At 40.6% G+C, this 26777-nt stretch overlaps 1 protein-coding gene across 2 annotated transcripts in view; it reads right to left on the reverse strand.

Annotated features, from left to right (window-relative positions):
* Window positions 1–22533, reverse strand: part of STK38 (serine/threonine kinase 38) — a 41393-nt gene extending 18860 nt beyond the window's left edge. The window contains exons 1-7 of one of the 2 annotated variants that reach the window (XM_016223719.2): window positions 22404–22533; window positions 18110–18219; window positions 17416–17548; window positions 7627–7678; window positions 6625–6747; window positions 4749–4832; window positions 403–526 (exon numbers count right to left, since the gene is read on the reverse strand). In XM_016223719.2, the coding sequence (XP_016079205.2) occupies window positions 403–526; window positions 4749–4832; window positions 6625–6747; window positions 7627–7678; window positions 17416–17548; window positions 18110–18146 (553 nt within the window). In that variant the 5' untranslated portion in view covers window positions 18147–18219; window positions 22404–22533. Of the gene's footprint in view, window positions 1–402; window positions 527–4748; window positions 4833–6624; window positions 6748–7626; window positions 7679–17415; window positions 17552–18109; window positions 18220–22403 lie in introns of both variants that reach the window. The other variant, XM_087817365.1, reaches the window with a different exon arrangement.
* Between the last annotated feature and the right edge of the window lie 4244 nt (window positions 22534–26777).

Consider the following 26777-nt stretch of genomic DNA (forward strand, 5'->3'; position numbering starts at 1 on the left):
AGGTAATGAGAAATTCACTTCTTAATATAAGTTATAGAAAAGGAAACTAAAGAGTTGAAGCAAAGAATGTTATAGTTTCAATTTTGTCATTTGGGTAACTGATTATACATGATTCCCATTTACAGGAGAGCAGGCAGAGTTTATTCCTATATGTTTAGAAAGAAAAAGAAAATCAAGAAATGTCCATCTGAAATTATGAGAATGAATAAGAAGGTTACTTTTATGGCACTAAGAATTGTAGAAAGGCACCCAGCACAAGACAGGTTACTGATTTCCTTTACAGACCTAAAAAAGATATAGAAAGTAACTTTGTGAGCACGGATTAGAAAGGAGGGTTAATTGAGATGAGAAAGAAACCACAGAACAAAAAGGAAAAATGACCTTTCATCATCAAGTAATTACCTCCAGGCAGGAACTCCATGATTAGGTAGAGGTTTAGCTTATCCTGAAAACTATAGAACATTTTCACAACCCACAAACTGTCTGCCTCCACTAGAATGTCACGCTCCGCACGAATGTGGCCAACCTGGAGGTATACGCATTTGATTAATGACAAGACTTGCTCTGCTTTATTAGACTGTATATTTGTTTAAACAATTCAAAGACTATTTTGAGTATTAAATTGTGTTGATGCAAAAGATCTGATTTATGCTTAGGCAAACCTACTAACTCAAAATTGACAACATTTGACTTGAAGGTATTCCAAAATGAAAACTTAAGTGATGAAAGGCTTAAAAATGGCAAAATGAATGGTGGTAATGCAAACGGCAACTTTAACAGTGCTAAAAATCAATCCTCTGATTAGTTAAAATCACCATTATTTTGCATCTTTCTGTTCTAATACAGTAGTCCCTCCTTACCAGAGAGGGACACTGGGGGTCTTTACAAGACCTCCAGTGGATGCCTAAAACCAAGGATAGCATGGAACCCTATAAATACTATGCTTTCTCCTACATATACATACTTATAAAATTTAATTTATAAATTAGGCACAGTAAGAGTTTAACAACAATAACTAATAATAAAACAGGACAATTCTAGCAACATACTGTGATAATAGTTATGTGAATGTGGTCTCTCTCGAAATATCTTATTGTGCTGGCCTCACCTTTTCACTTAAAGGAAGTACTTTATGCTTCTCTTTGGCATACCCAAATGGCCAGCATCACTAGTCTTATGCTTTGGGGCCATTATTAAGTAAAAGAAGGGTAACTTGAACACAAGCACTGAGATACCAGGTCAATCAATCTGATAACTGAAATGGCTACTAAGTGGCTAACAGGTGGGTAGTGTATATAGCCTAGATAAACTGGGCAAAGGGGTGATTCATATCCCAGGCAGATGGAGCAGGATGGTGCAAGATTTCATCACACTGCTCAGGAAAGTGCTCAATTTAAAACGTATGAACTGTTTATTCCTGGAATTTTTCATTTAATATTTTCAGAGCACAGGTAACTGAAACCACAGAAAGCGAAACTGCAGATAAGGGGAAGACTAGTGTAATCTTTTATGATAAAAGTGAGTCTCAAGATGACTCTCTAAACAAGTCCCGGCTCGGGTGTGCAAAGGTATCTGCAATGACGGTGCCCTTGTTGACAATTCTAGAATATTATGACACCACGGCATTTAGGTCACTGCTGTGCACAGAGTATATGCTCAATCAGTTCTTACTGAACTGAAATATAAGAACACCTAAGACAAGTTTTAGGTTTAAATTTATGACATTTTCAGTTTTTTACTCTTACTGAAATATCTAGCTAAGGAGACCAAGTTTGCCAAAGGTTTGGGAGAACTGGTAGAATTCATTAAAATGATGTTTTATTATGAAATTTATCTAATTTTAACATATAATAGTAATCAAAACAGTGCTGCATATCAAATCCCGCCTCTCTCCTCTTATATGTCACAAGATGCAGAGTTGGGTTGAATAAACTGAATTTATTAAACCCAGTCCAATCCTTGAAGAGAGGTTTTGGTCTGAACATTTGCCACAGTATGTTCAGAGGTAAAGATGTACCAAGGGACACAAAGTGGCCCTTCTGTTAGCAAACTCAGCCCACGGGTATTGTTTTATGTGACATAATGTTCTATATGCTTGTTTGTTTTATTGAAGTGTCTTTAGCAAAGCCCGGCACTTTATGCAAACACAAACCCGCCCCTCTCCCATCTTGTACCTCACTGCCTCACTCTTCCATGCTAACTCCCAGGAGCCTGAAGGGATCTGAGTTTACTTACTATTTGAGTTTTCGGTTGCTACTAAAATTGTTCTTTGAGAAATTTTTAAATAGCAGAAAACTTACATTTTTACATCTCTACTCATAGCATGAGAGTGGGGAAAATGGAACATAGGGCGATAGGAACAGTGCTATGAATCACGACAAAGCCCAGTAAAGCTATTGCCTTTACTCAGCTTTAATAGCAGAGCAAGGCTTTTGGGAAACACTAATGCCACTTGCTGAACTGCAGCCGTGACTCTGACCCAGTCATTATGACACAAAGACTGTACCAGGCAGCCCTCACCTGCCTCTGCTTCCCCTAGATCCTGTTATGGCCGCTCCCTACTGCAGGGAACCAGAGAGAAGGTGAGGGACTACTATTACCACTTGTCACTCACCCTGGAGGACAGAATGGTGACGGTCACATTCCCTGTTTGTCAAGGGGAAAGCCACAGTCACTGTGAGCTCACCTTGCCCTTCTCTTCTGGGGCTGAAACAGCAGCTAGGAACCTCAAGATCTAGGAGTGGAGTTAGGTGTATATAGGGTAAGGGACAAAAGAGTCAGAGGTGCAACTCACAGTAGGGGTCCCCCTTCCGCTGTTCCATAAATAGTTAATGGGATGGGGAATTTCATGCTAGGTGCTATCCTGAGCACTAGGAAAGCAGAGACACAAGTCAGTCTTTTGTCCCATCCTAACACTAGCCTGGCTTCACAATCGGGGGTCTTCCTTTTGTGCTGGAAGAGAAACATGAAGAAACTAGCTAAGTGCTGGTCTCTTATCCTTTAAAATTTATTTTCCACGTAGCAAAAATTTCCACCCTGTGGGACAGAGTAACAACCTGAAACCTCAGTGGGTAGCTTTAAGTTCTTGCTCAGAAAACAAACATAACACTTTTCCTCTGAACAAGAAGTTAGGCTCTGAACCTAAATTTTGTCAGTTGTACCCAAAAGTGATGTCTTCGCACTGGTCTGCTTCCACTCCTGCCCAGCACAAACTGCTGCCCGCTTCTTCCAGGAAGAGCCCAGGCTAGAAACTTGAACTGGACCATACTGAGATCAAACCCAGGCAACTGAGTCCAATGGCAAGGTGGACTCAAATCCTAATTCTAACAGGCATTTACTTTACTTTCATGTAGAACCGTTTTAGAAATTAGTTCTGAAGAAGGTACAGTATTTGAGAAAATGTTTACACAGTGTCTGGACTACCTCTGTCGCCGTGCTGATGAATGGGCACATGCCAGGAAGGACTAATAACTGAATTATGATGCACACTTCTTTAAAATTTTATTCTAAATGCTAATTACTTGATAAAGAAAGGTTTCTAGCCTTGACTAAGCCTATAGGAAATGTCTTTTAGAAATAAAATGTATTTGTGAAATACAAAATATACTGACTAATCAATATAGCTTTACAGTTTCCTTTTCAGGATCAACTGAAACTCAGTGCCCACACCCAAAACCACACATAAATTTTTAGATAATACATAGGTAGGGCTGTTGTGCATTTTTAATAAGGTTTGTGTTAGCATAAACTATAGTGTCTGAAGACTTACTGCCAGGGTATTTGATACTCTCCATCAGACTTCCTGAAGTCTAAAATCTCTGAGTAACATACAAATTAAAAAGAAAAGATAAATTCCAAGTGTCAAGCTGGGATTTAAATGAAGCCTCAGTGATTGTACCTCTTCTCAAGAGGCAGAAAGGGCTGGGTGTGGGGCCAGCTCTTGGGCTCTGTATCCAGGGCTCTCCTTGTCCTCCTGTAGCATCAGATCTTTTACAGGGTATCTGCAGGCGTCACCCACTACAATCTGTTCTTAAGAAACCAGCTGAATTAAACTAGATTTACAGAACACCTGCATTCTCATTTTTAATATACTGCCCAATATTCAAATTTTATTTTGCATGAACTACTTATGTATCTTATAAATCTATTTGCAAAGTAGGTTTAGGTTTTAGAAAGTGTTCTCAATCATTAATGAAGAATGTGCACTGCTCTGCCATTTACGTATTTTTTTCAAATTCTTTCAAAAAGAAGACTGTTTTCTTTTAGGTAATGATGAGCTACTCAGAAGACCCAACTTTGGTTTCAGCGTACAGAGTAAAGTATATTAAGACACACTGTAGATTGCAAATTTCAAATTCTAATTCCTAAGCCTCAGTTCCAAGGTGTATGTACAATTTCTATCTCTCAGCAACCAGTAAGGAACAAGCCACCACATCCAGTGTTACCTCAAAAACAGCTCATGATAAAAACAACTTGTGATCAACTGGGAGTCACAAACACCAGATGCTTCTCTAATAGGTTTTCAACTTCAAAAAAATTGTGCATAACATAGAAACATTATTTGTACTTTTAAAATATATGTAACTACTTTGTTGGATAAAGAAAAATAATGCTATATGTACATTCAAACATGACAGAGTTAAAGAGAACTGTAATAAGAATATACATTTCAATTAAGCAAAAAGAACAGTTTTAGGAGACAAAAAGTTCGTAAGTCAACTAAAATCCCAACTACAATTGTGCTTTACCTGCTCTTTTTCAAGCATATCTGCTTTACGGAGTATTTTCATTGCATACACATGCCCTGTATCTTTCTTCTGAACAAGCCGCACCTAAAAGTTATTTTAAAAATGCCAAGTTAAAAGTTCACAATGCCAAGCTAATGCTTTCATGTGTTATAGGAAGTAATATTTAAACTGAAAAAAAGTATTACAATTTTAATATAAGCAACTAGCAAGAACAAAGCAGAGGAAAATGCTTTTGATGTTCCAAAATGGATGTGTTACACCCACTGAATCAGAACTGGAAACAGCCACTCAGGCTCCCTAGTCGAACAAATCAGTCTAACTTAGAACTCGCTTTTGAATTTAAGGACTCATTAAACCCGTGGCACATGTCATGCAGTCAGTTCAGAAAAATCTAAGTACATGATTACAACAATGTTTAGAGCAATAGCAAAAGCTCATGGGCAGGGAAAATGTCTTGAAGGAAAAAAACCTAAAATGCATAATTTGGGAAATGGGGTTTTATGCAGTTTTTCTTTCTCTTCTTAATTTTCCAATGATTTTTAGAATAAATAGATGAAAAGGATATGAATGATCTCCAAACCCCCCAAAAAGCTTCTTGGCAATTCCCTGCACATCCTCCCCTTCCTCTCCCGATATTCGTATGTTTTCCCCTCCCCGCACCTTTGTTTTCCTGATTAAGCCCCACATCCCTTCCTCACTGAACAGAAAGCAATTGAAAGGTGGCACTGCCCATTTCCCTCTCTTAAGGGGCCATCAGGGATTCTGAAGGCTGAGGGATCAATCTAATCTTCCACCTGTGCTTTTGAATATGCACTTACATTTCCTGAGGTATGAGTTTTCAAAGCCTTTTACACAAAGATAATGAAACTATTGCATCAGTCAGGCACCTGCTTTGGATATTTTCCATCAGGGGATGACCTTGCATGGGCTCATTCAAACCCTTCCCACCAGATTGCTCTTGTGACCAAGCAGGATGCATTTGCAAGACTAGCTGGGACAAAACTACGAATTCTTTCAACGCTCACCCTGGCTGGTTTGGCTCAGTGGTTAGTGTTGGCCTGAAGCGTCTCAGGTTTGATTAGTCCTGGTCAAGGGCGCGTACCTAGGTTGCAGGTGCTCCCTGCCCCAGTCGGGGCGTGTGCAGGAGAGAACCAATCAATGTGTCTCTCACATGGATGTTTCTGTTTGTTTCTCTCTCCCTCTCCCCCTTACCCTCCCTCCCTCTCTTCCACTCCACTCTGAAAAAGCAATGGAAAAAAATATCCTTGGGTGAGGATTAACAAAAATAACAAATTCTTTCTACTTTCCACAACTACCTAAATAACTCATCTCTACAAATCCCGTTCCCTACGGCCATCTTTTTAAAGCTGTACCAATCTGGCAGGAAGAAATAAAAAGTGGCAATTCGCTGTTTGTTCACCCCTGGAGAGGCAATGTGGTACAGCACTGGGAGAAACAAGAGCTTTAAGAGCAGGAAATCTGGGCAGACTTCTGGTACCACTGTTCAATGGCTGTGACAGGCAGCATTATATATCCCCTCTGAGTCATCTATAATATGAGTTATTGTCATGATTATAGAAGAAAAACATAGTAAATAATAAATATTGATTTCCTTCTACCTTTCAACTCTCCCTCTAGATCAATACTTAAAACATCAACATCATCTGGAAACACAGAGAACAATCCTAGAGCTGGGACAGTGCAGAGGGGAAGAGAGAAGGGCAGACAGAGCAGTTAAGATGTGGGGCTGGCATGCTTGAGCCACCTACCCCACAGTTCAATTATATCAACAATCATGAGCTCATGGTGTATTAGAAGCTTTGAATTTCTGTGGTATTTCTGTATTGGACAGGTAGCTTAGCTGTGGGGTTTTTACCTCACCAAATGCTCCTCTGCCTATTACTTTTAAGGACTCAAAATCTTCCAATCCAAGTCTTGTTCTCTTCAAACGAAGAAACTCTGTTTCTTTCCGAGCGTGTGCTGATCTCCTGAGTCGTTTCTAATGTTTAAATAAAGAGGGAGAGGAGTGGGAGGGGGAAGAACTGAAATTCTGCAACGAAGTCATATTTGTGATTTGACCCATCTGGAAAGCAGAGCCACGTCAGACTAAGCATAATCTTATCACCCATCAAAGCACCACTACTGCTCCCTTCTCCCTTCCCCAGCCTTCAGATACAATAACCAAAACACAGTGAACAGATGGGTGCTTCCTCTGAGAACTCTTCACCCACCCACCCAGCAAACCACTCTTCTAATCTTTCTAATGAAGGAGGGAAAATCAACATTTTCCTTTAACCTTTGTTACAGAAAAGTGTGTGTTTTTAAATTTTCCTCTGGGTTTTTTACACACTGCAGTTCATTTTGCGCTCTAGTTTTCTATTATACCTACAAGTCTGGGGTATTTTTCACCATTTTGCTGCATTTGTACTTTATTCCTATTTTTTAAAGCACTTCCACTGCCATTTCAGTTCCTCGCAGTTTCTTATTAACTGCATTTCCTCCCACCACATCTGTGGGCGTTAAAGGAAAGGGCTGACTTGAGAGCTCTTTTGCCTTGATAACGATTCAGAAGTTTGTCCCACTTCCATGGAGCCTTTTCTGTGAATTCTGTAAGTATGCTGTAATTTGCTTTTTAATGTTTTTATTTGGTTTCATCTCTTCCTTTTTGTGCAATTCTAAATTAATCATAATTAACTTGTTATAACTGTACCTAGAGGAGTCTTTCTCTCCTGAGTGCTTAATAATTAACTTCTCCCTCTGCAGGAACACCTCAGTCCAGAAGCACACCCACCCCTAAACTGTGGTTACTGCGCCAGAGCCCTTCCCCCGCACGGCGGCGAACGACTGCGGAACATGCCGTGCCTCTGCTTTCAATTACCTCCTCATCCTTCAGGCCTTCTTCTTCCATCACTTTTTCTAACTTCTTCTGTCTAAAAATAAATAAATACGTGAAATAAGATTTGAATGATAACCTTCTGGAAAGTCTATACAAATGTAAGAATTATTTTTTTAATGACAGAAACAAGTAAATCTTGAAAGATCTCATTAAAGCAACAAACTACAGTTACTAAGACAAATGAAAAGAATCCCACTCTGTTAGTTCTACATTTTGAAACAGATTGTATAAGATGTTAATGCAACAAAGAACCTTATTTGGAAATGAAAAGTTCTCCTTTTTTCCCCTCCCTGGTAGAACTGTATTTCCTCCTTAACAAACCACAAAACAGCTGGTATTTGATAACCTCTCATGTCGGTGTTTCTCTCCTTCTCCCTGACTGACACCTACTTCCTTTATTTTCACATCTTCCGCCTCCTCCCTGCCAGAGTAATAAACAACAAAGGTAAAAGGCAGGGTCTGGATATTCAAGGGAGGTAATTGGCATCACTACAAAATTTAAGGTCTGGGGGGGCGCAGGGTGGGAGGAGGGATTGCTGGGGGAGGGGGGAGTGGAGGGAGGTGGAAGAGGGTATGAAGGGATAAAGGAAGATGGACAGAGACTTGACTTGGGGTGGTGAACACACAATACAGCGTACAGATGACGTATTGTAGAATTGTGCATCTGAAACCTGTATAATTTCGTTAACCAGTGTCACTCCAATAAATTCAATGAAAAGGAAAAAGGAAATTAAGGACTCTAAATCCTTGGAGTACTGAAGTTAGAAACTGTATTCAAGAATATTGTTGATCTACAGTCTCATACTGATTTGATAAAACCAAAGAAAACAATTAAAGGTTCCTTACAACCAATTCCCTGTAACCTTTATTTATTCAGCATAATAAATGAAAGCACATGAGCTGGAATCTCCCCTCCACCACTTACCAGCATTCCAAAAGATAGGCAATGTGTGCAGGGCAGGGAAGAACAAAAGCACAGGGTACATGAAGTAACAGCATGTGGTCTAGTGTGGCTGAGGCACACAGCACTTCTCTGTGTACCTGGCTCTTAGTCTGTAGATGACTAAGAACTTACAGAGGCTGTGCGCAAAGGAGTGATGTGGTGAGGACTCTTTTTTAGAGTGGCAACCAGCAGTAATGAGCTAATGGACCAGCAGGAAAAGCAACTGACAGACTGAGGCAAATTAAAAGCTATTGTAAGGATGCAGGTGTGCAGTAAAGATCTAGAACTAGGGCTGGAAACCTAGAATGAAGTGAACACAGCTATTGCAAAGATGACCAACTGGCAGTAGGAGTCAAGCAAAGAGTCAGAATATCTTGTGTGGGAGGACAATGATGCTACTAACAAAGATCGGAAACACAGAGAGAGGAACATGGAAAGATAGAGTTTCCTTTTGGTCAATGAATATGTACTACAATAATAATATTTAGTTTAAGTGAATATGTTTTTAGAAATCATATTACAAATCCACAGCATCAAATGATGAGTAAGAATTTGTGCCTAAACACTCGAGAAATAAACAGATCTACTCTGGCCCTGATGGAAAGAAGCAAGCATCTACATGACTGCCAGGCTGCCCACATTTCTTCTAGTTCCCAGAATATGCTGGGTTATGCAACTATGTGTGCTCCCATATTGGGGAGGAGGCTGCACTATTGGTAGTTTCAGGAATGTAAAGTAACTGCATTTCAGCGGTTAAACAGGTAAAGTGAGGAAGGGTAAGAGTCCAACAATCAATGGCAAGAGCTATGAGAACCCAACCACGTTCAGCTTTTTGTGCCTTGAGTATCAATATCATCGTACCTTTCGACTATTTTTTATTTTCTTAATATATCTTTATTGATTTCAGAGAGAGGAAGGGAGAGGGAGAGAAAGAGAGAAACATCAATGATGAGAGAGTCTTCACTGATCTGCTGCCTTGAGCCCACAACCCAGGCATGTGCCCTGACAAGGAGATCGAACCACGATCTCCTAGATCCTAGGTCGATGCTCAGCTGCTGAGCCATGCCCGGCTGGGCTCGACTATATATTTTCTGAATGACCACACCAGACTGGGCTAGAAGTACAAAGCGCTATCACACAATGTGTGTCACAAAGACAGTTCCTTCTGACTACAGTTTAGTTTTAATTTTTAAAAAATTTATTGATTTTTTTAGAGAGGGGAACGGAGGGAGGGAGACAGAGATTTGTTGTTCCACTTATTTTTGCATTCATTGGTTGATTCTTGCATTTGCCCTGACCGAGGATCGAACCTGAAACCCCAGCATGTCAGGATGACACTCTAACCAACTGAGCTACCTAGCCAGGGCCTTCTGACTATATTTTAAATCTAAATTCAAACTGAGAAGTTTTCCACAGCTTTATTGCAAGTGTAATTAAACTGGTTTCAGTGGAATATTTGCCTAAGTCAAGTTGTCAGAATCAACTCCTTGAACACAATCAGATTCTTTCATTAGAGAACTCTCCAGAAAAAGCCTATTGTACAGAATTATCCTTAGTAATGATTTACTGTGGCCAAGTCAACAAAGACCTTAAAGACACCAAAAATGGCAAGCATAGCCTGAAATGAGGCTTGCAAGATACATCCTCTGTGAGATGATACCATGGAATTACTGGACTTTGTTAGATTCATGGTGGCACTGTGATTATACAAAGAAAATGGCCATATTTTTCAAGATGCAAACTGAAGTACACAGGATTGAAATGACAGATGTTTGAAATTTGCTGTAAAACACAATAACAAGAAAAAATAAAATGTAAGAGATGAAACAAATTTAGCAAAGTCTTGATAATTACTGAATCTGAGGAATGACTATATGGGGGTTCACTATATTAGTCTTTCTATCTATGTGTGTACTTAAAAGTGCTCATAATGGCCCTGGCCGGGTAGCTCAGTTGGTTAGAACGTCATCCTGATACACCAAGGTTGTGGGTTCCATCAGTGGTCAGGGTACATACAAAAATCAACCAATGAATGCATAAATAAGTGGAACAAGTCAATGTTTCTTTCTCTTTGTCTTTCTCTCTCTCTCTCAAATGGAATGAAGGGAGGGAGGGAGGAAGGGAGGGAGGGAGGGAGGGAGGGAGGGAGGGAGCTCATAATGCAAAAGAAAAGCAGGTTCGTCTCTGGTCACAATGCCAGGCTAGCTAACACTTCAGTCTTTGGTGAAGCCACTGTTCCACTCAACTCCAATGTTCCAAACCATAACCCTGGGAGACACAAAAGTGAGAGGACAGGCCACTTCCACACTCAGAGGCCATACCTACCCTCACCCCAACCAGGCTTTACATGAGCTCCACTTAATTTCCAGTGAACCCATGTAAGTTCTTTTGAAGGCAGGGACAGCATCTGAATGCTCCTTCCACTAAGAACAGTGCTTTGTAAACAGCAACATTTCAAACTGTACGTTGCTAAATTTTTTTTAAAAAGTGAGAAGTCATCAGAGACCCATTCATGACTACTACTTGTAATTAGCCACGTTTTCTAAACCTAATTTAGGCTCCCCTCCCAGCACAGTTTGATTCACAGTCTTCAAGGTCTTGGTTGGCTTGGCCCCAGTAAATCATTACCAGGGATAATTCTGTATGATAGGCCTTTTCTGGAGAGTTCTCTAATGAAAGAATCTGATTGTGTTCAAGGAGTTGACTCTGACAACTTGACTCTCAGGCAAATATTCTACTGAAACCAATTTAATTACACTTGCAATAAAGCTGTGGAAAACTTCTCAGTTTGAATTTAGATTTAAAATGTAGTCTACTCTACAACAGTTTTTGTGGCTTTAATTAATTCATCAAAATAGTATTTATGAAGAAAAGAAACATTACAGAATATTTGTAAGAGAAAATGAAGTTTCCTCAGTTTTGATTTCAGATTGTTATAAATTTTTCAAACCATTAATTTTTTTATTAATAACTAGATAATTATCAATGCCTACTGGGTACCTACATCACGTAGGAGAGAAAATAAAAGAATTGCTGTTCTTAGAGAAGTTTACCACAGGCCACTATCAAAGGCAAAACATGGTATGATGAACTTGCCCTACTGAGTGGATTCAGCTTATAGTTTACCAGTAGCATTAATAGGAGACCATCAAACAGGTATTCTGCAGCACTGTGTGATGGGGACTAGGCTCAGACATTTGTTTTTCAACCAATCTGTAGAACTTGCTGCAGTGTTTCTATAAAGCTACCCAATGTTCTCATACTCTACTTTTATACAGGAAACAATATCAAATTATTTTTATTCTTCCTTCTACTTCTAGGAGTTGGTCTCATTTCCCACTGCAGTAAGTCCTTTGTTTCAAATGTAACCTAGTGCTCTACTATAAATGGAACAGGCAAAAACTGCATGTAAGTAGTAGAAATACTAGAGATTTTAAAGACATTCAGATGAGGCACATACAAACAAAATGAAAATCTGTATTACAACCTGGTCTCAAAATTTACTAGCCCAATACTTATTATTATTTCAAACCACCCATCATATATTAGCCATATGCTCATAATAAAATTTTTTTTTTATTATCAATTGCCTCATATTACTAAAATTCTGGGTTTTTAAAGCAGATGTCTATGATGCTGCCCCCAAAACAAAAAGCTTAAGCCCCAGCCAGGCATGGCTCAACGGCTGAGCATCGACCTAGGATCCAGGTGATCAGGGTTCAATTCCCCGTCAGAACACATGCCTGGTTGCGGGCTTGATCAATGACTCTCTCATCATTGATGTTTCTCTCTCTCTCTCTCCCTCTCCTTTCCTCTCTCTGAAATCAATAAAGATATATTTTTTTAAAAAAGCTTAACAATCCATTTCTGACAGTTCTAATTTTAGTTTACTACTATACTAAGTCCTGCCAATAACTGTTTTTCTTTTATATTTTTTTAACTTTCTAGGAATAATAAAACCTATAATCATCTTATCAAATTGTATCAACAAACCCAAAACCAAATATCAACTCATATCCCAAAAAAAGGGCACTAAATGAAAAAGCTTAACAAGGAAATATTGATTCTAAAAAGCTCAGTGTCTGCTGCTTTTTAAAAAATGAAAAATACTAAAAAAGAAAAATACTGGTGACTTGAGAACAAAAACTACCAAAAACAAATATTCTAACTCTCTTAAATGTCTAACACTCTCTTCTTACTGTCTTTTGATTAATTACTCTTTAAGAAAGGAAAAACCACAAAAGTTTGGAAAGTTCTATCTTAAGAATCGAAAACAAACAAACAAATAAAAAAGCATTGATTTCAACCCATTTTAGGGTAAAATCAGTGTAAATCACAAATTAACCCTTATTAGAGTAATGTAAATAAAACCGTACATCATCTTGTTCCTGAGGCATGTGATACACATCAATGATGAACCACAGGCCGGAGCCAGGAGGATTAGAAACCAACTATTATCAAATAAAACAAGTAACTTAATCAAGATTCATAACTACAACACCAGGAGACTTTTGTATTTCAAGAGACTTTTGTATTTGAAAGTAACTATCTCCAATAGATTTCACATGGCTAGAGGTATACTGTGCAAATTTATCTTTGAACTCTCCAGATCCTAACAACAGGCACTGGTGCAGGCACTTGTCTGAGTGAATAGCAGCTAGATACCACCAGCTATAAAATATCTTGCTATTCTGCATACAAATCTACATATTTAAGGTCAAGTCATATATCCCATGTAAACTATGATTTACACCCCATGAAGAACACGGTTGCAAAACTCCGTATCAAAATATTAAATATTAATATGTTGAATCCAGCAATATATAAAAAGAGTAATATATTATGACCAAGAGTGTATACCTCAGGAATGCAAGGTTAGATTAATATTCAAAACTTACTATGTAATTCACCATATTAAAAGACTAAAGAACAATATAATCATTTCAAAGATGCAGAAAAAGCAGTTTATGAAATTTAATACCCACTCACGATAAAAAAAAAAACTCTCAGCCAAATAGGAACATAAGGAAACTTCCTCAATCTATAAAGGGCATCTTTGAAAAACCTACAGCTAACAATGTAACTAACAGTGAAATAGTAAGTGCTTTCCCCCTTAAATTGGGAACAAAACAAAGATGTCCACTTCCACCCTGGTCAGTGTGGCTCAGTTGGTTGAGTGTCATGTCCTGTGCACCAAAGAGTAGCTGGTTTGGTTCCCAGTCAGGGCACATGCCCACTTTGCAGGTTTGATCCCAAGTCGGAGGGTGTGTGGGAAGCAACCGATCCATGTTTCTCTTACATAGATGTTCCCCTCTCTCTCTCTTCCCCTCTCTCTCTCTCTCCCTTCCTCTCTCTCTAAAATCAATAAAATCTTTTTTTTTTTTAAAGATGTCTATTTCCACTGTTTATATTCAACATTGTGTCTGAAATCCCAGCCAATGCAGTAAGGCAAGAAAAGAAAGCTGTATAGATTGGAAAGAAAGAAAGAAAAATTCTCTACTAAATATATGATTGTTTATATAGAAAATCCTAAGGAATCTATAAAAATAAGCTACTAAAATAAGTAAATTAGCAAGTCACAGAATATAAGGCTAATATACAAAATTCATTTATTTTTCTACAACACTAGAGCAAAGAACAAGAAAATGAAATATCCACTTTAAATATCCACTTAGAATAGCACCAAAACGCCCCCAAAATACTAGGAATAGATGAACAAAAGACACATAAGTCCTCCACACTAAAAACTACAAAACATGCTGAGAAAAATTAAAGAAGACCTAACAAAATGGAAAGATATACCATATTAATGCATCAGAAGATTCAATTTATGAAAATGTCAATTTCTCCCTCAAATTGATCTACACATTCAATATAATTACAATCATAATTCCATCAGGCTTTTCTTTGGAAATTGACAAACTGGTTCTAAAATTTATAGGGAAATATGAAGAACCTAAAATATCCAAAACGATCTTGAAAAAAAGAACAAAGAAGAACAAAGTTGAGAACTTACACTACTGACTTCGAAACTTACCACAGGCTACAGTAATAAAGATAGTGTGATACTGGCATAGGGATAAACAGAGCAATGAAATAGAATAGAGAGCCCAGAAATAGATACACACTTAAATGGTTGTAATTTTCAACAAGTGTCAAAGCAATCTTAAGGGGGAGGAAATCATATTTGCCACAAATGGTGCTAACATAGCTGTATATCCATAAGGAAAAAATAAATCTCAACCCTCATTTCATATCACACACTTATTAATTCAAGATGGATCATAGTACTAAATGTAAAAACTAAATCCATAAAACTTCCAGAAGAAAACACAGGATAGTATCTTTATGACTTGGACATAGGCAAAAGTTTCCTAGAGGTCACAGAATGCAATAAAGAAAAAATTTAAAAATGCCACAATTGCAAACTTCCGCTCATCTAAAGACATCATTAAGAAAATGAACAAGAAAGCCACCGACTAGGAGAAACTATTTGCAAAACATATATAGGGTGCCCCAAAAAAATACACACTTTAACAGCTAATAACTCACTTAATTTTCACTCCTTTTCAGGTTTAACTGATTTGAAATAATGAGTGAAGACAGACTAAGCTTTGAACAAAGAAAATTTATCCTAAAGTGCCACTAGACCTTTTTTATGGAGCTACATAAACGATAAAGTTTACAGTACAAAACCAGCAATAGCTGACAAATTGAGGATGCACAAATACCGAACAAAGTGATTCTTGATGTTTGCAATTCTATTGCTTCAACTTATCAGCAGTGCCCAGACCAGAACGATGATTAGTGTGAAAACAGGCATTGACCAAAAAAAAATTATTCATTTCTGTAGATTCTTTTAAATTTTGAAAATGAACTGTATGTTAATAAACACTGACTTTATCATCAGTCAAAGTGCACATACACTCTTTTGGGACAACCTGTATATGACAAAGGGCCAATGTCTAGGATATATAAAGAACTCTTACAACTCTACGGTCAAAAATTTGAATAAATACTTCACAAGTAAAATATACCAATGGCCAAAAGCACATAAAAATAATGTTCAACATCCTTGATCATCAGGGAAATGCAAATTAAAACAACAGTGATAAAAGACTGACAACCCAAATGTTAGCAAAAATGTAAAGCAACTACAACTCTCATACACTGTTGGTAATATTGTGGAAAAAGGTCTAGAAATTTCTTATAAAACTAAAGATATGCCTATGTACATTTATGACTCAGCAATTCCACTCCTAAATTTACCCAAGAACTGAAAACAAATGTTCACAAAAAGATCTGTAACAACTGTTCATAGAAACTTACTCAAAATAGCAAAAAACTGGAAAAAAGCCCAGATGTTTATCAACAAAAGAATGTATAAACGAGCTGAAGTATAGTCAAAAAACAAAACAGTACTCAGTAACATAAAGGAACAAACTACTGACACAACAGCAACATGAATGTACCTTGAAAACATTAGGATGAGTGAAAGTTGCCTTATTCAAATGAGTACTTATGGCCTGGCCAGGTGTGGCTCAGTGGTTGAGCATGACCTAGGATCCAGGAGATCGAGGTTTGATTCCCGGTCAGGGCACATGCACGGGTTGCGGGCTCGATCCCCAGTAGGGGGCGTGCAGGAGGCAGCTGATCAGTGACTTTCTCATCATTGATGTTTCTCTCTCTCTCTGCCTCTCCCTTTCTCTCAGAAATCACTAAAGATACATTTTTTAAAAAAGAAAGAAAGAAATGAGTACTTACTATATGGATCTGTTTATATGTTCCATTTGTATGGAATAGGCAAGACCAATCAATGGTAGAAACAAAATCACAACAATGGTTTCCTGGGGTTGAATGAGCATCTCCAGGAATGAAAGAACTTTCTGGGATAATGGCAGTGTTTTATGTCTTGATAAGGGTTTAAGTTATACAGGTGTATGTATTTGTCACAACTCATTGAATGGTAACCCTTAAGACTGTACATTTCATTGCATGCACATTTTACTCCCTTAAAATATTGAACTCTAGTTTGTTATACAAGAAAAAATATGCAGAAGTAAAATATACTGACATCTGAAACGTACCTTGAAGTGTAACAAAACAATAAGATAAATTAATGAATGGATAGAGGGACAGATACATGGATATGTGATAAAACAACAAGTGATAATTGTAGAATCTAGATTATTTATGGGTATCTACTGTACAATTCGTCCAACTTATCTGCACTTTTTAAATATTTTCACAATAAAATACTGGGAATAAATTGTAATTATGAGTTACTACATGAATAGTATATACCAGATCAATAATAGCTGCTACTACCACCATTAACTGATGATTATGTGTGAAGCACTATGGTACGTACTCACATACGTTATGTCTAATCGCCACAGCAATCCTTCAAGGTAAGTAGTATTATCCTCATTTTCCAGATGGAGGAATTGATACACAGAAAGACTAAGAAACTTGTTCCAGCCTCATATAGCTACTAAATGATAAAGGCAGGATTCTAAACCCAAGTCTGACTGCATAACAGCTGCTCTTTCCATTACATCACACTGCCTGAATGAAGTCCAAGGATTTGGCCCAATTAATCCTTTTATCCTACCATGGAATTTTGTGTTATTGACTTAGTATCAGAAATAAGTGGGTTATAATAGCAAGGGCTTAGGAAATCAATGACACTGTCATTCTATTGTAATGGGACAGGCTATAATGTGGCCACTATTATTCTTGTCTCCTTTCAATGATAATATGAAGGTGCTTTATGGTATCAGACATAAATGCCAAAACCATGACACAACTTTCTTAAAATTATTTACCTCATTTCTCGTTCTTCATGTTGAGCGATTAGGTTGCTATAAAAATTCTCCAGTGTCACTTTGGTCATTGTCACCCTTTCTTTTGTGTGATTACTCATGGACGAGCAAGGTGTTGAGCCTGTCATCGCCATGGCTGCTGGAAACAAAGAAAAGAGGTTTTAGTCTCAGAGTTAGAATCTACCAATTACTCGCTCTCCTACCCCCTTGGTACAACTTTTCTGGAGTACAAACAAGTAAATAACAAAAGCCAGACAAACAGAACACTTGGTGAAAATAAGTATATATATTAATGCTCAATGACCCAGAAATACCATCCCTAGATAAAAGACCTAAAGAAATTGTCACACAGGCCCTTAAGGTAACATGCACAAGGATGCACATTACAGAGGATGTTCATTGTACCATCATTTTATTATGGGAAGTTAGAGGCAATTCAGTAAGGAAGTAAATAAAATGCTTTGGGTGTACACAGAGAAATATTATGTAGCAGTCAGAAGCAAATTTACCTGTACCTAAAAGTGGCATGAATATATCTTTAAAACAGTGTTGCATTTTTTAAAAGGAAGTATGATCACAATACCATGTGTGTAAATTAAGAACATATACTATAGCCCTGGCCAGTTTGCTCAGTGGTTAGAGCATCAGACCTGCAGAATGAAGGGTCCCGGGTTCAATTCCAGCCAAGGGCACGTACCTTGATTGTGGGCTCGATCTCCGGGGTCGGGGCGCATGCAGGAGGCAGCCAATCGATGTCTCTCTCACATTGACCTTTCTCTCTTTCTCTCTCACTCTCCCTCCCGCTCTCTGAAAAGCAACAGGAAAAATAGCCCCAGGTGAGGATCTAAAAAAAAGCACATACACTATAGACACAGTGCAGTTCTTTGCCATCTAGGAATCTACCTTGGAGAAATCAAAGACCCATAAGGATTCGTACACAAGAGGGTTCGATGCAGCATTGTAAACAAAGGAAAACTAGAAATAACTTGAATACCCAACAACAGAACTGATTAAATAATGATGAAGTCCTATAATGAAATAATGTGCAGACAATTAAAATATGTTCAAATGTGGTTAAAGTCAGGGGAAATGTTTCCAATCCAAATGAAAATAATAGGTTACAAAACATAATATTTCCATGATCTCAATACAATAGATAATTTTATTCTTGTTTATGCTTTCCACATTTTCTTTTTCTTCAATGATCATGTACTAGTACCATTAAGTTACCAATAACTTTTAAATTTACAATTTCTACAGTATAAAAAAATCTAAAATGCTTATCTATAGGTATATATGTACTCTGATATCTATCCGATAAATGTTCACTATTTCAATTTACAAATTAAAAACAAAGACCTATGATGGAAACAATATTACAAAGAAAAAAAGTGAATCACAATTTTAGTAATGGAAGATACCAAAAAAAAACAATGTACCCTAAGCTCCTAGTTCTACATATGAAAAAGCCAATACCAACAAAGTTTAAATAGCTGATAGAACATTTTTTCCTAAATTTAAATCTCATTTCCCCCCATAAATTTCTGCTACCCTCTACTGTCACACTTGACCAGACTACACACCAACCTTGACTTGCTCCTGCACCAGCAACAACGTTCAATACTTTATCCTTATCATGTCTTCCTCACACACAACCTGGCTCCTAAGTCTGTTTTCATCCCAAAATAAAGCTGACTAAAAATCAGGAGGGCTAAGGTCCACTTTCAAAGGTAGTGCATTTTATGAAAAGTTTTCTGAAGGTTCTCCGCTTAATACTCAGGAGCTTTTTTGCTTTGTAGATCAAACTAATGCTTTTAAGGAATGTGCAAACACTTGCTATTTCTAAGAAAAAAGACAACATTAAACAGTTTTATACAATGATACTCAGGGGGGAAAAAACAAAGAATCATCCCTTCAGACCAAAGAGATTCCAAATCAAGGCTCCACTTCAGGGTCAAACATTCTGATTCATGGTGTGCCAAACAGATCAGTAATCACAAATTCAAGACATTGAACTCAGTTCTACCTTATTATAAAATGTTATTTTTTTATGGGAAGTTTCTGTTAATACGAAAGCAAACTCAAGTGTTTATAAGATATCAGAATTTAAAAAAAACAACTCTGTTTGGTCCTGGCTGGTGTGGCTCAGTTGTAGGAACATCGTCCCATGCACCGAAGGTTGTGGGTTCGATTCCTAGTCAGAGTACATACCTAGGTTGCAGGTTCCATCCCCCACATCACTCGAGGCACGTGTGAGAGGCAACCTATTGATGCTTCTCTCTCACATCTGTGTTTTTCTTTCTCTCTCTCTCTCTTCCCCTCTCTGTAAAAATCAGTGACAATGTCCTCGGGTGAAGGGTTAAAAAAAAAACAACCTCTGTTTGGTTTTGGGTGTGGTTCCTTATTTGTCAGCCTGTACCCCCCTCCACCCACAATGAAAACCACATGCACTCTAAGTTTGGTGAAGAAATTTTAAAACCAGATTTAAAAACAAGTCTGAAGCAAGTGAGCACTTTGTACTCCACTCCTCCCTTGTCTGTAAACTTTTGTAGACGCCTTATATGTTTTAATAACTGAAATTATTTCAACTTAAAAATACAACTAGAGAGAGTTTAAGCCTGAGACAAACAGTGCCTTCCATACAATATAGGTGGTTAATAAATGTAAGTTGAGCAAGTTAGTGATTTTTCAGTTGTGAATAAACTAAGAGAACAAAATTACATTTACACTGATGAGTATATAAAAACTGGGAGGAAACATTTTGACTCATTTAAGTCCTTAGCATAACTTACTAAACTTCTTAAAAGATCAACAGATTAAAGATTAAGTTCACTCAAAGATGCTTATGTAGTAAGGCCAAAAATATTTTCTAGCAGAATGGTTTTCTACTTTCACATAGATTCTCTAACGTAAGACAAAGGTTGCACTGGCCTTCCCCTTTGACCTTTCTTCAAAACTTCCTCCTGCCCTGGATGGTGTGGCTCCGTGGCTAGAGTGTTGACCTGAGCACGGAAGGTTCTTGGGTTCAATTCCTGGTCAAGGGCATGTACCTGGGTTGCAGGTTCCATTGCAGGCCCCATTTCGGGGGCCTGAAGGAGGTAACCAAACGATGTGTCTCTCCCACATCCATGTATGTGTGTGTCTCCCCCCTCCCTCCCTTTCACTCTCTCTAAAAATCAATGGGAAAAATATCCTCTGGTGAGGATTAAAAAAAACACTTCCTCATGCTCTTCCTACACTCATAAAAGGGTTAGCCTAATTCTAATAACCTTTCATTGAAACATACAATTACTCTTGCCTCTTGCCCTATAGCAATTTATAGGTTCACTGGGTCAACCAAATTTTTTTTAAGTGTTTTTTAATTTTTAGGGGGGTGGGGGGGAGAAACACTGGTTTGTTGTTTCACTTATTTATGCATTCATTGCTTGTTTCTTGTATGTGCCCTGACTAGACATCGAATCCACAACCTTGGAGGGCGCTCTAACCAACCAAGCTACCCGGCCAGGATCCAAATACTTTTTATAAGACATGGCTTTCCCTCATGTTTTTGATAATCTAAGCCTTCATGCCTTGATCTACAAATCCCTGGAGGCCCTTGGCCTATTTGTTCCATTCTCCAACCCTGCAGAATTAGCGAATAAAAGGTAGGTGAGAAATTCTCAAAAGCTGACAAAATTTAACAGAAGAACATGACCCTCATAAACCAGGGGCAGGCATTGCAAACATAAAAGGAGAGATCAAATGAAAACCACTCTTTTACTCAATCTAGAGAGTTACGCCCGGTTAACCGGCTTCAGGATGGCACGGCTCTCTCTATAAACACCCCTTCCCTCGCCGATTATTTCCTTCTTTGTGACCGGGCAGCCCAGTATCTTTCATTTGGACACTTCAACACTGGAGCTAAGACCTCTCCTTAAAAGTCGCCCGGGTTCTCCCACCAGGCTGCAGCCGCCGGAAAGCCAGCAGCCGGCCTTGCGCCGCTTTTAACACCCTTCCCCCCGCTCGCGCGCAACGCCGCGCGCTTCGCCAGCGCCGCGCGAAAAGTTCACCAGGAAAACAGTCGTTTTGATGTCCATCGCCAGGCGCGCGGAACACACAGGTGCGATGGGAAATGGCCTTTCCACGCAGAGCTGGAGGACAGTTCCCATCCCCTGAGGGCGAGGCTGACACCTAACGTTTGGGGCAGCGCGGGGCCGGGAATCGCGGCGGCGGCGGCGGCTCCGGGTTCAGGGAAACTGCACCCACCGCCCGCTCACCTCCGATTCAGAGCCAAGGCGGCCCGGGAGGGAGAGGGAGCACGGACACGGGGTCTCCTTCACCCCGGCCTTCTCAGTGCATAGCAAAAAGGAACAAGTTTCTCCGCGTCTTTTAATCGCTTCGACGTGCAACTGGGAGATCGGGTCTCTCTACGAGCCGTTCCGCACACTTCCTGACAGACTTTCCTCGAAGTCTGTACCCACTCTCCTTTTTTCCTCTCTTCTCCAGGGTCCTCACTTAAGTTTTCCTGTGAGTTTAAGGCTATCCCGGTACCCAAAGACTGACCGTGGGAAGGGGAAGGGAGCAGACTCAAAGGTACCGCACCCTAAGGTGGGCTGCCGACACCTCTGCCTCACACTGCAGCTGTCGGGTTCTCAGGCTCCAGAGATTTTTTTAAAAAAGGTGAAAACTGGTAACGAGCGCGACCCCGAAGAAGGCTGCGCGAAGGCAGCGAGCAGACAAAGCTGGCAACTGGGAAAGAGCCTGGCTCCCCGCCCCAAGTGCACACGAAGGAAGAAAGGACGGGGTGGGGGGCCGGGGGGAGGACCGACCAGGAGCCTCGGGAGGCGGGAGGAGCGGGGCTGTCAGAGGGCTGAAGAGCGCGGCCGAGGGACGGAGAGGACCGGGCTCGCAGGAGGGCGCAGGCGGGAAGGGGGGCGTCCCAGGGTCGGGGGAAGAGGCCGTGGAGGGAAAAGCCTGGGAAGGACCGAAGGCAGCGGCAGCGAGACACTCACCAGAGCCCCGAGGGAGGCTGGCTGGGGGCGGCGGAGCCGCGGACGCCGGCCGGGCCAGAGGTCTCGACGTGCGGACGGAAGCCCCAGGGCAGCAGCCAGCCGGCGCGAGGAGGGGAGGGGACGGTTGAGGTGCTCTGAGTAGGGGACTAGGGGCGGTTTCAGGTGAGAACAACAGGAAGCGCCCCAACCGCCGGAAAAGACGGCAGCGCGGAGGGGCCAAGGCAGTCGGTCCGCCGGCGCGGACAGCGGCTGGGGGAGCGGCCCGGGGCCGAGACTGCGCAAGCGTGACTTCCCGGAGATGCGGCGGGGATTTCGGGACCGCGCGTGCGCGGCCCCGCCCCACCCACCTACGCCGTCCCGGTCAAAGGCGGCAGACGCCGGGGCGAGGGAGAAGCGTGAGCTGCAGGGCCGCCGCGGGGTGGGCCGGGCCGCTGGCCGGGACGTGGGGGCGGGGGGCTCCCTTTGTGCTTTGTGTTTTGAGTTTCGAGTTTTCACTGTTTATTTTGAAATAATTAGACTCACAAAAAGTTGCAAAATTTGAGGTCCCGTATACCTGCCCCCCACCCAGCTTCCCTCGACACCTTGCATAACTAGACTACACCATCAAAACCAGGAAACTGACGTGGGCACACTACAATGAACTGGATTACAGCCCTCACGCGAATTTAACCCGTGTGGGCCCGTCCCCGTTCCTGCGGGGGCCCGCGCCCACCTGTAACTGAATTTTTAAAACCTGTGTGTAGTCGCCCTACCCGCCCCCCGCTCCGTGATTTTAGAGCGTTTAGGGTTAGGGATGGGGTTTGGGACAGGGTTAGGGCAAGGTCTGCTGGAGCCGTGGACCCCACCTACTCTTCCTCGAAGTAATGATTAACGAGCCGTGTTCGGGGATCAGGCTGGCTCTGCTCTGTGGGCTACCGGGAGGGCGACCCAGGGAGCACAGAAGGGCTGCTTTTCAAGGCCGCTCAGCCGTTTAGTCTGTACCACCCTTTGGGGTGAAGAGGTTTGGGCTCTCATTCCGTGAGAAAGGAGCACGGTGTCCTAAACCAGTCCGCGTCAGGCTCCTGGAAACAAAGATGGTCCCTGCTGGCCTTCTAAGAGGCCACCTGGAGAGCGAAAGCATCGTGTGTGCAAGTCATTCGCTCAGGTGTTTTGTGATTTTCCATTCTCTCTCTCTCTCTGTGTCTCCTAACCATAAGACCATAGGTCTTGGTTTTATCCTTCAAGCTTGGGGTCCCAGGCTTTGTTTCTTTAATGGTCTTAAAAACATAGGCCTTCCTTGACGACTTTCATCTTTTTATTTTTTAATTTTTATTGATTTTAGAGAGAGAGAAACATCACTTTGCTGTATCCGGATGATGCTCTAACTGAGCTATGGGGCCAGGGCTGCTTTCATCTTTCTCAGCTTCAAAGCCCAGTTTCCTTTTGTCTAGCCTCATACAGAAACCACCTCCCCTTTCATTCTCTCTGCCCAGAGGCCCTTCTCCCTCAATGCCTTTTGTCAAAGTTCTAGCCATCCTTTACGACTTAATAACAGTGCAACATGTTTGCATACAGCTTTGCAGTTTACAAACTGCTTTCACTCATTTTTATTTCAGTTGATCCTCACAGCTCTTGGGCAGTTTACATAGGTGAATTTTTTTAGGGTGGTTTTTTTTTTTTTACATTCAAGTTTTAAATTTTATTTTAAAATTATACTTGACATGTATTAGTTTCAGGTGTACAATGTAGTCATTGGACATTTATATACCTTACGAAATGATCACTATAATAAGTCTTGTAACCATCTGTCATTGTACACAGTTGTTATGAAATTATTGACTATATTCCCTATGATGTACGTTACAGTCCCATGACTTAATTTATAACTGGCAGTTTGTACTTCTTAACCCCCTTCACCTTTTTGTCCATTCCCCACCCTACCTCCACTCTGGCAACATCAGTTTGTTCTCTGTATGAGTTTGTTTCTGTTTTGTTTTGCTTGTTCATTTGTTTTGTTTTTCACATTCCACACATAAGTGAAATCATATAGTATTTGTCCTCTGTCCAATTTAGGATGAGTTTTTACAGATAAAGTAACTAATACTCAGAGAACCACAATGATTTGCCTGAATTCTCACAACTAGTAAGCAAGTAGCAACGTAGTGAACCCCATTTTCTGACTGCAAAAGCAATGTTCCTTGTGCTTTCCCCTTTCCTCCCTCTAAAGCCCAGTTCAAACCTTATCTTCTCCTTAGAGCCTTGCCAGTTTCAGAGAGGGATTTTGTTCTCTCCTCTCTATATTCATTCCTATATTGATTTATCTGTACCTCAACTCTAATAACTACTGAAGTTTTCCTCAAAACAGGCCAGCCAGAAAATGCTGCTGTCTGCACGGACCCCAAACAATGACATTTAACCATGACTCCGATAAGTGTAGTGGACATTTGTCATTCTTTTTGGCTACCCGAATCACTTTCATGTGTTTCCCACTTCTCACTAAAACTGAAAATTCCAGATGTCCTCACTCCTTGATTCCTTTGCTGTCAGGAAGCAGGCACAAAACCTAGATGCCACCAACCCACCCCAGACTGTGAGTTGGAAGGTAGGGTGATCTGAACCTACTTGCAGGACTCGGCATCATTTGCCCACTCTACTCTGGTACCGGTGGTGTCAGATCCTATCTTTACTTTAAATGTTGATGTTTTGTTCATCATGGACTTTTTTTTTTTGCATGAAAAATTATTCTTTTAAATATTGCAATAAAATATCTTGATTACTGAGCTATTTGCCACCCTCATCAATCTCGTACCGAGGGGAATGTCTTGCTCTCCTCACCCTACTCCAAGTCCTGGGAAGATCACTCTGAATCTATTCTCCAGAAAGTGGTGGCTTCTCCAGTTTCTAAAGACCTCTACAGAGGTCTCATTGACCAGAACTGTGTCACATGGCCACCTTTTCTAGGAAGGCAAGTACTCGGGTTTTCGATGCTCTGTAATGAAGGCAGGCCAGAAAGAAAGGAGTTGTAAATAAATATTGGGTTATCCAGCCAATAATGTTTGCCATGCCACTATATATTACTTTGCTGTTCACTTTCAATTTTACTTGCTAATATAAGTGGAAAAGTAACATATAGCAGGATGCTTATTAATTGACTTCTGGTTAATGGAAACACTGAACAGAGTTGATTCCTTTGTATTTTCTATATTGCCAACCTACATGGTCACACTCTGACAGATTCTTTTTTTTTCTTTTTTTTTTTAAATCCTCACCTGAGGATATTTTTTCCATTGCTTTTCAGAGAGAGAGAGAAACATCAATACGAGAGAGACACACCAGTTGGTTGCCTCCCACACTTGTCCTGACTGGGGCCAGGGACGAGTCTGCAACTGAGTTACATGCCCTTGGCCGCAATCAAACATGGGACCTTCAGCCCACGGCCCAACACGCCAACCACTGAGCCAAACTGGCTAGGGCCAGATTCTATTTTTAACCCTTTTATGAGTAGAGGAAGAGTTGAGTGTCTTGCTCACTTCACCTTCTATTATCTCTGCCCTCATATAATTCACCTAATCCAAGCTTCTCGGTTTTATAACAGATTTCACTAAAACATCTTGGAGAAAACCTTTTTTATAATATACCAAGTTATTCTTCATCCCCATGGGACTTGAGTTCCTTGGTTTGAATATTAGCACTTTATTGTCTTGCTCTTTTCCCAGTTTCAGACCCACTAGCCTTTCCCTTCCCTTTAAACATTGCCCCAAATTGTTCTTTGTCCCAAGGGAACCACCTCTTCTCCATCAGGCTGACCTTCGACTGCTTCACCAGCTGAAGCTCAGTCTCTCAGCAAAGACCACAGTCCTCTAAAGGACAGACAGTGCGTGTACCCACCGAGTAGGGCAATGACATCAGTTGTCTCTGAATGTTTCTTCCACAAGAAAATAGGAACTATGCTGGGTGCTGGCTAGCCCAGTTCTTCTCAGACTTTAAGGTACACACAGATTCCCTGGGATTCGGTGAAAATACAGATTCTGATTCAGAAGGCCTGGGCAGAGCTGAGATTCTGCACATCAAACAAGCTCCCAAGTGGTGCTAATGCTGTTGGGCCACATGTACCACACTTGGAGTAGCAAGGAACTTGAACGCATATGTCTAAGTGTAAAACAAGAAGGGAAAAGCGTCCTTGATCTGGCAGCCCTCGGTCCCTACCAGAGCCAGGCTCTGCTGAGGCAACTGAGGCGTCTAGGGCACGACATTGAACAAGGCACTCAGGCTTGGGTGGTGCATCCCCTGCACTTGCACGACCCTGCGAGTGAGCACTTCACATTGTACATCCCAGGACATCACCCACCCTTGTGCCTCCCCTGGTCACTGCCAAGTAACACTTTGGTTGGTATC

The sequence above is a fragment of the Miniopterus natalensis genome, chromosome 5 (genome assembly GCF_054644295.1).
Source record: "Miniopterus natalensis isolate mMinNat1 chromosome 5, mMinNat1.hap1, whole genome shotgun sequence".
In the NCBI taxonomy this organism is placed as follows: Eukaryota; Metazoa; Chordata; class Mammalia; order Chiroptera; family Miniopteridae; genus Miniopterus; species Miniopterus natalensis.